The sequence below is a fragment of the Nelumbo lutea genome, chromosome 6 (assembly GCF_056320005.1).
Source record: "Nelumbo lutea isolate HS-2025 chromosome 6, American lotus-T2T, whole genome shotgun sequence".
NCBI classification, from domain to species: domain Eukaryota; kingdom Viridiplantae; phylum Streptophyta; class Magnoliopsida; order Proteales; family Nelumbonaceae; genus Nelumbo; species Nelumbo lutea.
In genome coordinates, this window is record NC_142689.1 from 11,061,725 (window position 1) to 11,076,068 (window position 14,344).

A 14,344-nucleotide genomic window follows, 5' to 3' on the forward strand; every position below is an offset into this window, starting at 1 on the left:
AAAGAAGGAAGCTCTAGCTTTCTTCATTTCTGGGATCTGGAATCAGCATCCATTTTCAAAAATGAATTGACGAGACACGTGTCAAAAAGGTTTTTTCTTTGGCAGGGTTACAGCTCTCGTGTAAACCAATGGTGACTCAACCTTAACCCTACGCCACCCATAAAAAGGGTTGTCCAAAAAGTTGACCACCAACTGTTTGACTTTTTGCTGTAACACAAATTGGAGGAGTTAAATTAATTAAATTTCAACCTTCATCACTGGACCCTACCCCCCACCAACAGATCACACAAATCCGGTCAGTTTCATTGCTTTTTGCAGTGGTAGTAGTGGAAGGGAGAATATTTCGAGATTGTCCAACCGCCCATCAGTGCGCTTCCACCATCCAACCATATGCTTTTAGTACTACAAATAAAAAATACGAGGAAAAAAAAAGCAAGATTTGGAGGAAAATCACCGAACAATGCATACATGTGAACTGTTTATCATTTCAAGTCTAGAAGGCTAGAACTCAACGAGACAGGTTGAGTAGCAGTCATTAATTAAGGCTTGAGTTTAGGTGAATTGAATTGGAGATTCATCATCTTCTTAATTGTATTGTATATATTAATTCAGTCTTCCTCGTGCATGTTGAACTATCCCATCTTCCTCTTCTATTTATTATTATTTTCTGAAGGTTTCTACATGTTTAATTAATAAATCCATCAGCAGGGTCTTGGACAATGTGTTTTATATATAATTCATATAGAAAGGAAAAAAAATCTTTTTTTTTTTTATTTTATCCTAGTTCTCACACAGTTCACAGATCTCTCATCTACCCACAATATAAATTGTCAACTCTGAACGATGTATTGGATCCCACTCCCCATCTACCCATCACCAAAAAAAAAAAAATGAAAGAAGTGAAGATTTTCTACACAAAGATGAAAGATTTTAATTATAGCCCCATCAAATCAGTTTTAACAACTTTCAACTGGTGGGGGAAACTCCAAACGCCACACATATTTGTATGTAGCTTGTTGAGTGCCGGGTCGATCTGTGATTGCTTTAAAACATCCACTGTATCAATTCTTATGAATAGGATCTCTTGGTGGCTTGACCACTGGCCACAAATCGATCGACACCTTCAATCTTCAATGGGAAAATAATTTATACCTAATATTCTAATTAAGTTTCTAACGTCTTAATCTTCGACTTCTTCCTCTTCTTTATAATTGTATATGTATGTAAGTTAAAGTCTCAATGTTGGCTGCCAACTGCCTACGCATCCTCCACTCATGCTTGGCTTATCATATTCACTTCCTGCGTCACACATTTCCTGCACTATCTTTCTCTTCAGTTCACAATGAAAATCGCCATTGTCTGTCTAATCCAGCTCCTACTTCTTCTCTGCTGCTTGTATAACACATGGCTCCTAGTCGAGGTCGAGGCTGCCACCAAAGATCTTGTCAAAGGCTTCTCAGCCACTCCGGACTCATCTGTCTCCTCCTTCCAATCCCTCCTCGATGATCCCACAGGTAGCTTTTCTCTCGGTTTCTTTCGAGTTGAGCACTCCCAGCTCGCTCTTGCTGTTCTCCACGTTCCCTCCTCGGAACCCGTCTGGCTCGCCAACCCGTTCCGCTCTGCGCGGTGGTCGAAGCCCACTCAGCTTCTCTTCAATGGTAGTTTAGTCTTGTTAGATCCCCGTACGGGTGTACTTTGGTCAACCGGAGCCAACGGTGACCGAGTAGTTCTGCTCAGCAACTCCAACCTTCAAGTACGAGACGGTTCAGGCGCTGTTCTCTGGCAGAGTTTTGATTTCCCATCCGACACACTTGTGGAGAACCAGAATTTCACTGCCAGCATGAAGCTGACTTCCTCGAATGGGCTTTACTCCATGAAACTAGGGGACGACCATATTGGCTTCTATATGAACATCGATGGAGGCTCAAATCAGATTTACTGGGAGCGCAAAGCTTTGGAAGCGAAAGCGGAAATCGTACCTGGAAATGGAACGATATATGCTCGAGTCAGCTCGGATGGCTTCCTGGGTATGTACCAGACAGAAAAGGCTCCGGCAGACGTGCAAAAATTCGATAGTTTTCAGATTCAAGTTTCCGGCATCCGGCGGCTCAGGATGGAAACCGATGGAAATCTCAGGGCTCACTATTGGAACGGATCTATCTGGGTTTTGGATTACCAGGAGATAACCAAAGAGTGTGAGCTTCCGAAATCATGCGGAACCTATGGTCTCTGTATTCCGGGGAAAGGTTGTGAATGTCTGGATAACCAGACAGCATACTCCTCCGGTGGATGTCTTCCGCCGGGATCCGGCGATTTCTGCAACGCAAAAACAGAAAAGAGGCCTGCGTATTGGGTTTTGAGGAGAAACGGCGTTGAGCTGCCTTACAAGGAGGTGATGGGTTATGAAAAGATGACAACTATGGAAGAATGCGAGAGTTCCTGCGAGAGAAACTGCAGCTGCTGGGGAGCTGTATTTAACAACGACACTGGGTATTGTTACAAGCTGGATTATCCGATAAACACGTTGGAGGCTGTTGGGGATGAGAACAGAAGAGGATATTTTAAGGTGAGAACAGTGGAAGGGAAGCCGAAAGATGTGGGTTACGCCATTGGGATCGTTCTGCTGGTTGGAGCAAGCTTGATCTTCGTGGGGATTGCAGGGTTTGGAGGTTACAAGATCCTGAGAAGGAGGAGAGTCAAAGGGAGACTCGGGGAGGAGGGGATATCGCCCGGTCCTTACAGAGATTTGGGTTCAGCGAGCTTTCGATCGATCGAGATGTGCAAATAGTGACGAGAGTACTGAGTAGTGACTAAGTGGCCGGGATCCTCCCGTTCTCGTCGTCTGATTACTGTCAAGAGTGGCAGGGATCGAGATGTGCAGTCTTTGGAGTGACGCACGCACTGACGATGGTTACAGAGACAAGACAAGAAAACAACCGTCTCACCAGTCCACTGTCCACCGGCTGATATGAGTGTAGACAAATAAGAATCACCCAATCGCTAACTTCGTCGTTTGGCCACGAAGGTAAAGACAAATTCCTGGTAGGCTTATAGCTGATAGCTCATATCTTATCCGTTTATGTCAATGGATTCTTATTCAATGGGGACCCACACCCACGTGAAGAGCTCTTTTGTTTCGTCAGATTGAAATCTAACGAATATTAAATTTCAAAAGATGCAGATCTAATGTCAGAACAATCAACCCAATGGTTCAACATTTTCCCTCTCTATGGTCAATGGTGGAATAGTTGTAGAGTGGAGTTCACGAGCAGATGTAAAGTAAATGAAACGAAATTTTCGTACTTACTAGAAACGGAATTTTCCATTTATCAAAGCTTGGTCGCCCTTCTTGAACAACTGTCGTAAATTTGAGATTTGATCATTTGATTAGATATAAAGCTTTATTAAATGAAATTAATGAAGAGGGAGTCAAATGACGCTTAAAGCTTTTTATTTTTTTCAACTTTGTACAGAAAATATTAAATTATTTGAGGTATTTTTCATTGTCAAAGTATTTTTGGTAGGTATCTATTTGTCAAAAGCATTGTGTTCATTCTTAAATTTGAGATTTGACACAGGATGTATTGGTATTAACCATTTGAAGCATGGGTTTTATTAAGTGAGATTGAAGGAATCCCATGTAACTCACGGGATTTGTTATTTGAAAGACAAGTACAAATAGACTTAATGTAGATTTATGAATTTTTCTGTAAATTTATAAATATTCAAAAGGTAAAAAATCCACACTTTCTACATCTATACCCGTTCATGAATTGGCTAATCTTGGGCTGAACGGTCATTCTCCCAAAAATAATTAAAATAAAAAATGGTTAAAAACCATTGATTGGATCGAACGGGTTGATAATTCAATCGCCTGAATTAATGGGCCATTGACTGATTCAATGGTTTTTGACCAAAGATCAAATTTGGGGTAAAATAGAACTGATTATATGGAAGGTTCCCAAGTTTAACGGTCCAAACGTCTGAATCAACAGTTGTTCAAAAACGTTGATTTTTTATGCATTTACAGAAAATTGTATATTTTATAATAATTTGTAGATATCTTGATGATATGTAAGTTTTATTGGATTTAGAAATTAGATTGTTTGACGTGACCATAAAAAAATGTAGATTCATTTTATATAACCATTGTATTATAGAAATCTATAAATTCTATAAATTCTAATTGTAAATATATTGTTAACTTGAATCTGGTCTTATTTTATATATATATATATATATATACTTCATTGAAAATTCTCAAATTACAAGAAGCAAATCTTATATATCTTATCTGCCACCCAATTTTTAGGTTGATGGTTCGACCATTCGGTTCGAATAGATGGCCCATTCTGACAACAAAAATTATAAGTAAAAAATTACGAAATTGTTCTGGCCACCGGTTTTTGGGTCAACGGATCAACCGTCCAATTCGAATGGACGGCTTGCTTTGACAACAAAAATTACAAGCAAAAAATTGAATGTGTGAGGTCTATTAAGCAGTATCATATGTATTATGTCATTCGAGCATGTGGCTCATACGACCCAAAAATGGAACCGTTCTGGCCACCAGTTTTCGAGTTGGCGGTTCGACTGTACAATTCGAATGAATGGCCCATTCTAACAACAAAAATTAAAAACATAAAAAATGGCCAAAAACCATTTACTGGGTTAACGGGTTGATGGTTCGACTATTCGATTCGAATAGATGACCCATTCTGACAACAAAAATTTAAAAAATAAAAAACGGCCAAAATCCATTGGATGGGTCAACGGGTTAACCACCCGAGTCAATGGGTCATTGACCGATTCAACAGTTTTTGGCTAGGGACCGGGATTGAGGTAAAGTGGAACCAATTGCCTGGACGGTTCCAAATTAAAAAAATAAAAAACAACCAAAAACCATTGAACGGGTCAACGGTTTGACCACTTGGGTCAATGGGTCGTTGACCGATTCAATAGTTTTTTGCCAGGGACTAGGATTGGGGTAAAATGGAACCGGTTGCCTGGATGGTTCCTGGGCCGATGTCTATCCATCCGGGTCAACGACGGTTCGAAAACCATGTTTTTTTATGCTTTTGGATTTCTCTATTCAAAATTTTCTTCTACTATGGGCTTTATTCGAGCGTGTGCGGTATGTTCCTTTTTTTTCATTTTCTGTTTATTTTTGTTTTATTTGTTTTGTTTTGTTTTTGTGTTTGGTTTTCTTCTTCAAGATCCTCCAAAACGGTGTAGGGTTTACCACCATTTTATTTCTTCCCTTTTGTTTTTTCTTTGGGTTTTCTTGTGCAATGTTTCTTTTTTATTTTATTTTTTTTCTTACAAGACGATATGTTTTGTCTCTTTCTTTGATTGCATGTATGTTTAGCTCCGTCTTAAAGCGGAATTTTAGACTCGATTTTCTGATTTTTTTTCCTTGGTTTTTCTAGTTTGGTAGATTTCTCACCATTTTTTTTTATGTTTAAGGTCACTTTAAATTTATCTTTTAAGGTTTTGGAATCCCTTGCAATGTCTACCCTTCCCATGACTATGACTACAAAGTTATTTCATCTAATTATTGGCATCAAGAGAAAACAACACAGAAACAGAACTGTTCTAGCCATTGGTTTCTATGTTTGAAAGAATGACCCGTTTTGCAAACAAAAATAAAAAAAATAAAAAATGGCCAAAAACCATTGAATGGGTTGGCAGGTTGACGATTCGACCGCCTGGGTCAGCGATTCATTGACTGATTTAACAATTTTTGGCTAGGGACCGGGTTTGGGGTAAAATGGAACTGGTTGCCTGGATGGTTCCTAGGTCAAATGGTCCTTACCATCCAGGTCAACTGAGAGTTCTCAATGTGAAACAAAGGACAACTATGAAGTAGAAATCAGAACTATCACTGTATGATCGTGTTCTTTTATATGAAACGCTTTGCTGAAACAGTATTTAAAAATCGAGCACATAATGATCTCTTTTAAGTCTTTATATGAGTTTCAAGACTAGAGTATTTATAATTACAAGTTTCTTATTGAGAAACCATTATCTTTTTTAATGTAGCAAATAGCAATGTTATAATTCTATTCACAGAGGCTGATAGTTAATACATATTTTAAAAATGGAATGATTAATTGGGCCTAATGTGATGCATGGGCTTTGTTAAACGAGATTGAAACAAGAGGATCCATTTTATGTCCCTATGCATTTCATGTTCAAATAGAGAATACTAATTTTTTCCAAAGAGAACCCAACTTATTAGGCTTAAACATTATTTAATAATGCATCTAACCAGATATTAATGGTAATTTCACCTCTTTGTTTACATTAATTAATATTTATATTATTTTTAATTGGGATTTTATTCATTTGTGTAAATTTTGAATGAAATTTAAATAGATTTTAAGTTAATATAGTTAACTTAAAAATTAATAATTTTTGTACTTTTAGTAATCTTTACTATTTTTGTTAAATTTTTATTAAGTTATTAACTTAGTTAACAACTTATTTCATTTCGTTATTAATTATAAAAATAAGTAATTAATTAACTTATTAAGTTAATTTAATTATGTAATTCGATGTAGGTTAATATAATTAGTTGGTTAGGCCTTCATGTAACATGGTAACTAAGAAATAAGGACCTAATTTGGCCAGTTATTATAATGGGATTGGCCCTCGTGTACCACCGTAAATATGTCAAGTAGCTAGTACCCTAATTGATTATCTTCTTCACCCATTTAACGAGAAATGGGTAGGCAAAATAGGAAGATTAATTATAATTAGTAGGTTTATTTAGTTCGTTGAATTATATATTATTGATATATAATTTCCTTCATCAATTTTCAAATCATGATAGGGGTAGCAGCCACTCCAAATTCCTCCTTTTCCTTTTATTCATTAAAAAAACCCTCTTTTTTTATTTTCATTTAAGGCTAAATTAGTTGATGGATATTTATTTAATGGATATATTACAGGAGAAAAGTGAGGATAAGAGAAAAAAGAGTAGAAACGTAGGGGATAGATTGTAGGAATGTGGGAGAGAGGGAGAGATATAAGTAGAACAACAGAGAGGGTATGTTAAGTTGGACAATTGCGTTGGGGACCATTTCCATACACGGGCTTTGTTAAGGTTTAGTTTGGAAGTAGAATGTAAAATTTTATGGCTGTGTTTGGAAATAATGTAAATAAGTGTGAATGCAAATATGTAGAGTGTTAAAGAGTTCAATAAATTGTAAAATTGGGTTAATTTTACACTGATAAATTTACTTTCTTACCAAACAGACTTTTAGTTGTAATAGACACTAATATGAATTCCAATAAAGAAAATATTTTTTTTTTTAATCAAAAGATCACTTGAATGAATTGGAGACCCGGTAGGGAGTGGAATCGCTATAGAGCTTACGTGATTTCCATGATGGTCTCTAACAATGATACCAACACCAGTTTAGGAATTCCCACTGCCCCAACCAATCAAAGGTTTTGACCGTAAAGTTTGTGGCAAGTTGATGATTTCATTCATAAAAGGATCACTTCTTGTAGTTGATGTAAACGTGAAGAAGTCACTAATACCTCTTGCATGATTAAGTATGACTACAGGGTCGAAAACCCTTTGCTCAAAAACATGCTCATTTCTGTATGTCCATATTAGCCACAACAAAGAGGAGCCACACAAGAAGTAAGGAAAGCCTGTGTCATGTTCAAGGTCCCACCATACTGATAGCCAATCAACCACACTCTGATTCTGAAACCCTTCCATTCTTAGGTTCATATTGGAGCCAAACCGCCGTTGGACAGTAGAGGAGAATGTGTTCCAAGGAATCAACTATTTCTCCACATAGATCGCATGTGGTGTCACTAATTTTGAAGTGCTGATATAAACATTCTTTAGTTGGCACAGTTCTATATATACAATGCCAAATGAAGAGTATAATTCTTGGGGGAAGATTCCTGTAGTACCAAAGTTGTTTCCAAGTTAATCTACCCAAAATATTTTCCTTGCCTCAGCACTCGTGTTACTCTAGTAAGAGGAGTTTTAAACAAGACCAAGTGGAGAAATTACCATGAGGAGTAGGAGTCCATACCAAACAATTCATTTTTTGAGATGTAGGCAAGTTGATGAGAGAAGATTTGGCCCTTTACTGACATTATGGCATATGGCATCTCAGAACAGTTGGATGACACCTCGATACCACTTAGGCGATGACTTGCCTTAGCCAAAATGATGGAGTCCTAGTTGATGACTTACCTCTAGAGGCCTACCTCTACAAACTTGGAGGAAGCTTAGCTGGCAACCTTATCCACAACTCAGGGCGGCTAGCAGCATCTCGTCGAGGGCTGACCTATGATACCTCATCAGTACTGGCCGAAGTGACTTCGACGTGAGGAGCAACATCCCTTGAGGGCTTTCCGTCCTGATTGAGGTCCAGGAGGCGACCTGCGAGATGTTCTCGTCGACCAATTCTGCATACATCCTATCACTCCCGGGTCTCTCGGAAGTTGGCTCCCACACCAAATGTTCCGAAGGAAATCGAATAAGGTGCAAAGATTGGTCTACGTGCATGACTACCTCTGAAGACTTCAGACTAGTTAGGCACGCTTTTCCGGAGATCTTGGATGCAGTGTGTGAAACCCACACCAAACAATGCCTATATAAGGGCCTTACCTCCAACCTCAAAAAGTATTCACAATTGAGCTCTTACAGCTCTTTATCTCTCTTACTTTTAACTCTCTCAAAAATCTCCAGTTCGGTGACTTAAGCATCAAAGTGCCCACCCCGACTAAAGCAACCTAAGCACTTTTACATTGCTTCCTTGCAGGTTGCCCCAATAAACTATACAACTCGTCATTATTTAGTTTGACGTCTAAGCCATCTTCCAGTTAGAAATTGTTCAATTAGGCATCCGAGTCACCTGCCAGCCGGGAGCTACCAAAATGTGCATCATCAGTAGCTGAATCTTTAGGATCACCTCAATTGTCTTGGGGTGAAAAGCATATGAATGAGGTCCTCCCTCTAGGACATGTCTGCATATTTATGATATTTGCCACCCTTAGCGATATAAGAGAGTTGTTGTTGTATACATGTTGAACTGGAGTTGATAGCCAAGGATCATGTAATATATCAATTTTTCGCCCATCTTCTACTAGCCGTTTACAATTTTACACCCTTTTAGGATTAACTCTCTACTATTAAGGAGGTTGAACCAAACACAATGAAAAATTATTCTTCAATTTAATGTTCAAAAAGGACCAAAACGAGTGATATGATACATACTTCGCCCTTAGAACTTTCATCCAAAGTGCATTGTCTTCATTGCAAAAATGCCAACATCATTTTACCTATAAGTCCTTATTTCTGCATTCTACATCCATGAGTCCAAGACCCCTTCTTCTTTAGGCTTCAACAAAGATCTCCATGCCTTCAAATGATTTTTTTTACTCTCCCTGTTACCATTCCACCAAAAATCTCTACAAAGTGAATTTATTTCATTACACACCATCTTTGGTAAATAGGAATGGACTGAAGAGTGGGTTTAATCAAAGCAGTTCTCTCTGCTTGTAAAAGGGTTCAAGCTTTCCGGCATTGAAGCTTATTTTTTATTTTGCCAATCAAGAAATTCCGTCCCACCCCTCTAAAACGATCCACAAACATAGGTCCACCAAGTTATGTATCTGCTTCCCCCATTACTTTCACACCAAAAGAAGATGCAATCCTCAATTTTACTCTTCTATGGGTGTTATTGTTGAAGTAAATAGAGGATTTTTGGAAGTTGAGTTCTTGCCCAAACCATTTACAGAATTGATGGAGTGTTTCTTTAATGCCATTAACTTCTCTAGGGTACATTTACTCAAAACTAATAGATCGTCTACAAAAAGGTGATGATTAAGTTTCAAACATCTTCTGCCAAATCTGATGCCATGCAATTCTCGAGATTCTAACTTTTGCTGCATCAACTGAGAAAGCACTTCAGTACAAAGTAAGAACAAGTATGGTGATAGGGGGCACCCTTGCCGGAGACCATGAGAAGGGGAGAAATGGTCACCAACAGTAGATCATAGGCCTCACTAAGGTATAATTTCAGCATGAAATAACATGTCTTTCCTTTTTGTTTTCTTATAATGTGGATCACTTCATTGCAGATGATGGTATTGTCTGAAATTTTCCTTCCTAGTGTGAAAGCTGACTGGAACGAAGATATAAGAAATGGGAGAACATTCTTCGGTCTTTGAGTGATTACTTTAGTAATGATCTAATACAACACGCTCCAAAGTCCAATAGGCCTGAAGTCTTTGGCTTTCTCCACGGAATTTGACTTAGGGCACGTTTGGGAGTGCTTAATTTAAAAATAAGTGTTTAAAAATAAATGCTTATTCAAATAAACACTTATTTGTATTTGGCACCCAACTTTTTCAAGTGCTGATATTTTAGAACAAACACTTATTTTATATTGGGTGTTTGGTAGTCTTTTCTATAATAAGCACTTAAATAAGCATTTGTAACTATTTTGTCCTTTATTTTTTTTTTTCAAATTTTCAAAATATACACTTTGAAAGCACATTTCTTAAATTACTTTTATAAAAATACTTTTATGAAAGTATTTTTAGGAAAGCACTTTTATAAAAGTACTTTTATGGAAGCACTTTTAAGAGAGTACCCTTATGAAAGCACTTTTGTAAAAGTACTTTTATAAAAGTGCTTTCATAAAGGTGCTTTCGTAAAAATGTTTTCATAAAAAGTACTTTCATAAAAATGCTTTTATAAACTCAAAGGTTCAAGTTAATTCAATTTTAGAATATTATTACATGTAAAAGAACACAGTTGTCATGTTTTAGAACATAATTATCAACTTAAGTCAATTTTAGCATTATTACATATCATGTGTTTTAGCAAAAAATTTACCTTTAAATTTTTTGACATACAATATGAATATACATGCAGATAAATAGATACTAGATAGGTGCATAATACATATATAAACACATAAATACTTGTAGTGAAAATAATAGGCATCCTTATGTACATTTATGAATGCATAGTTGCATATGCATACACCAGTACACATATATACATAAGTATTTATATACATAAAGACATGTTTATATAATACTTATGCATGCAAATATGAAGTTAAGTCAGGTTTAGGTTGGGTTGGTTAGTGCCTCATCCCTAACCCTAACTTGATCTTCAACCCCACTCAAGTTGTAGTCTTACTAGTGAATGACCCCGTACTAAGTACAGGGAAGTTATTATATATATATATACATTAATGATTTTTATTACCATTTTTTATTATTGTTTATAAAATACCATTTTTTAAGACACTCATATAGACTATCGATCCACATAAATTGACTCATATGTCAAACCTGTAAAATTATACGGGTCACTAAATTCAACTTGAACCATTTATTACTTTAATTTAACCATTATTATTATTATTATTATTATTATTATTATTATTATTAATTTATTTTAGTATTTAATTTAAAATTTTTGTTATATAGCAATAATATTAACTAAATTTGTAATATTTAAATATTTACTTAAAATATTTTTTCCAATTGACTATAATTATTATATAATAAATTTGTTAATTCATATTTTGAATTTAAGAATAAACATTAATGATTTGGCTTAACAATTTTAGTGATTGTTAATAAATATTAATTCTTATTTAAGGTTTAATTACTGTATTCGGTAATTACTATGGGGCATGCTTTGTGATGAAGGAAGATTTGGCTCGACCTCACTGTTACGTGACACGTGGCAGAAACAACAGCTCGGCAAAAAGGGCCAAGCCTAAGGCATGAACAAGGGGACACCAGCGGACCGAACTCCCTACGGGGGGCCCAAACTCACCCTTGGCCCAAAATGAGTAATCCGAACTGGCCAACTTTGTAACAGCTCGGGATACAGCTCGTCGAACTGACCACTCTTGTAACAACTCGGGATATACCTCACCGAATTGGCCACCTTGTAACAGTTCGGGATTCACCTCGCCGAACTGGCCACCTTGTAACAGTTCGGGATACACCTCACCGAACTGGCCAACTTTGTAACAGCTTGGGATACACCTCGCCGAACTGACCAACCTTGTAACAGCTCGGGATATACCTTGCCGAACTGGCCACCTTGTAACAGTTCGGGATACACCTCGCCGAACTGGCCAACCTTGTAACAGTTCGGGATACACCTCGCCGAACTGACCTGCCCCATAGATACCTCCGAGCTCAAGACTTCGCCTCGCTCAGCACTCCGCATCACCTTCTGGGCACCAAAACCAAACAAGTCGTACCATGCCCGACACTGAGGAAGTCCGTGCCCGAGGGCGCCGCACCTGACTGACTTGGGATCTGACGTTTGGCGGCCGCACTCTAAACGGCCACCTGCCACCACCACTGACACCGCCATCTCCGGTTAGAGAGACAGTTAGGCAGTGACGGTTCTGTCCCAGCAGAAAGGACGACGGCCGAATCGACAAGCACAAGGGTAATCATACCCGACCTGACAAGGGTCTCAGAGCGAGTGCGTGAAGTGACTATAAGAGCCCCCTGCCCCCAACAAACAAGGTATGCAAACTTTGCGCTATCTGGTATTATCTTGCTTTTGAAGGATTCTAACTTGAGCTTCGGAGCCGCTACACCGGGTTCCCCCCCGGAGCTTCCTCATCTCCTTCGTTTCAGGTTCCCTGCTACCCCGTTCAGAAGCAAGGTCGTGGACAGCTAAGACACGCCGGATCGCGCTCCATCAATTGGCGTCATCTATGGGAATGCTTCAAAAAGCCTCCCTCCAAACTTCCATAACCCCTTTTATTCAAAAAACCCAACACTCATGGCCTCCTCCAGCAACGCCGGACGTGGCACGGAGACAAACACCACCGGGGAACAACTTCAAGTCCCCGTGGTGTGCGTTGGACAGTTCACCATCCCCCTTTCGATGGATGGGATCCCCAGCTTGAACGCGCCACAAGCAGTGGCGCCCGTAAACCTTCCTACCACAAGCATCCCCTTTCCTCTCCCCATTGAGACAACCTTTACTGAGTTTGGCCTATATTGCTACAAGGTCATGCCCTTCGGACTAAAAAATGTCGAGGCGACTTTCCAAAGACTTGTAAATAGGCTGTTTCGGCCCTTGATTGGCACGAAGATAGAGTGCTATGTAGACGACATGGTCGTCAAGACGCAGTTTTCACAAGAATTAATACAAGACTTAGATTTTGTCTTCCAAATCCTGCGTCAGTTTAGCATGAAGTTGAACCCCAACAAATGTGTCTTCAGCGTCACCTCGGGCAAATTACTAGGCTACATTGTCAATCGGCGCGGTATTGAGGCCAACCCGGACAAGGTAAAAGCCATTCTAGATATGAGACCACCTCGGAAAGTAAAAGAAGTTCAGAGGCTAAACAGCCGCATAGCCGATCTAAGCCGCTTCATGTCCAAATCAGCAGACCGCTGCCTACCTTTCTTCAAAGCAATCAAAGGCAAAGGGTTCGAGTGGACCCAGGACTGCCAGCTCGCGTTTGACGAGCTAAAAGGTTACCTCGCTAGTGTGCCGAACTTAGCCTGGCCCGAGGAGGGCGAGGTCTTAGAATTGTACCTCTCGTCAAGCGACGAGGTGGTAAGTTCGGTACCAATAAAAGAAACAGACCGGGTCCAACGACCCATCTATTATGTTAGTAAAATTTTGCAGGGAGCAGAGACAAGGTACCCGCAGATAGAAAAGCTAGCATACGCCCTAGTGATAGCAGCTCGGAAACTCTGCCCATACTTCCAGGCTCACACCATCATCGTCCTGACTGACAAACCTCTGAGACAAGTTTTACTCAAACCCGAGGTTTCTGGTCGACTGACGAAATGGGCCATCGAACTCAACGAGTATGACCTCCAGTACAAACCAAGAACCGCTATTAAGGCCCAAGCTTTGGTAGATTTTATCGCCGAGTGCACTTTCAGCCACGAAGCCCCACAGGTCGAGCCCGAGGTCCCCAGTTTGGGCGAACCCGGAGCTCCCGAGCCAATAGAGTCTGAACCCCGTGAAGTAGCAGCTAGTGTGGCATCTCTCCTGGTTAGGCGAAACGCGAACTGGGATGAGGAGCCCTGGATCCTTCACGTGGATGGTTCCTCGAACCGGCAAGGCAGCGGAGCTGGAATAGTCTTATGCGGCCTGGGCGGCACAATTAGAATACGCACTACGCTTTGAGTTCGCGGCATCCAACAACGAGGCAGAGTACGAAGCACTGATAGCTGGGCTGGACCTAGCGCGAAAGGTAAAGGCAAAACACATGGTCATCTACAGCGATTCCCAGCTCGTGGTCAATCAAGTTACAGGCAAGTATGAAGCACGCGAGCTCTCCATGATCTTATATTT

General features: G+C 39.3%; 1 protein-coding gene across 1 annotated transcript; it reads left to right on the forward strand.

Moving 5' to 3' along the window:
• Positions 1-444: 444 nt before the first annotated feature.
• On the forward strand, positions 445-3,514 carry LOC148847311 (D-mannose binding lectin protein with Apple-like carbohydrate-binding domain-containing protein). Its single transcript, XM_088948296.1, has one exon. The coding sequence runs from the start codon at positions 1,343-1,345 to the stop codon at positions 2,786-2,788; it is 1,446 nt and encodes a 481-aa protein (XP_088804422.1). The 5' UTR covers positions 445-1,342; the 3' UTR covers positions 2,789-3,514.
• Positions 3,515-14,344: the final 10,830 nt, after the last annotated feature.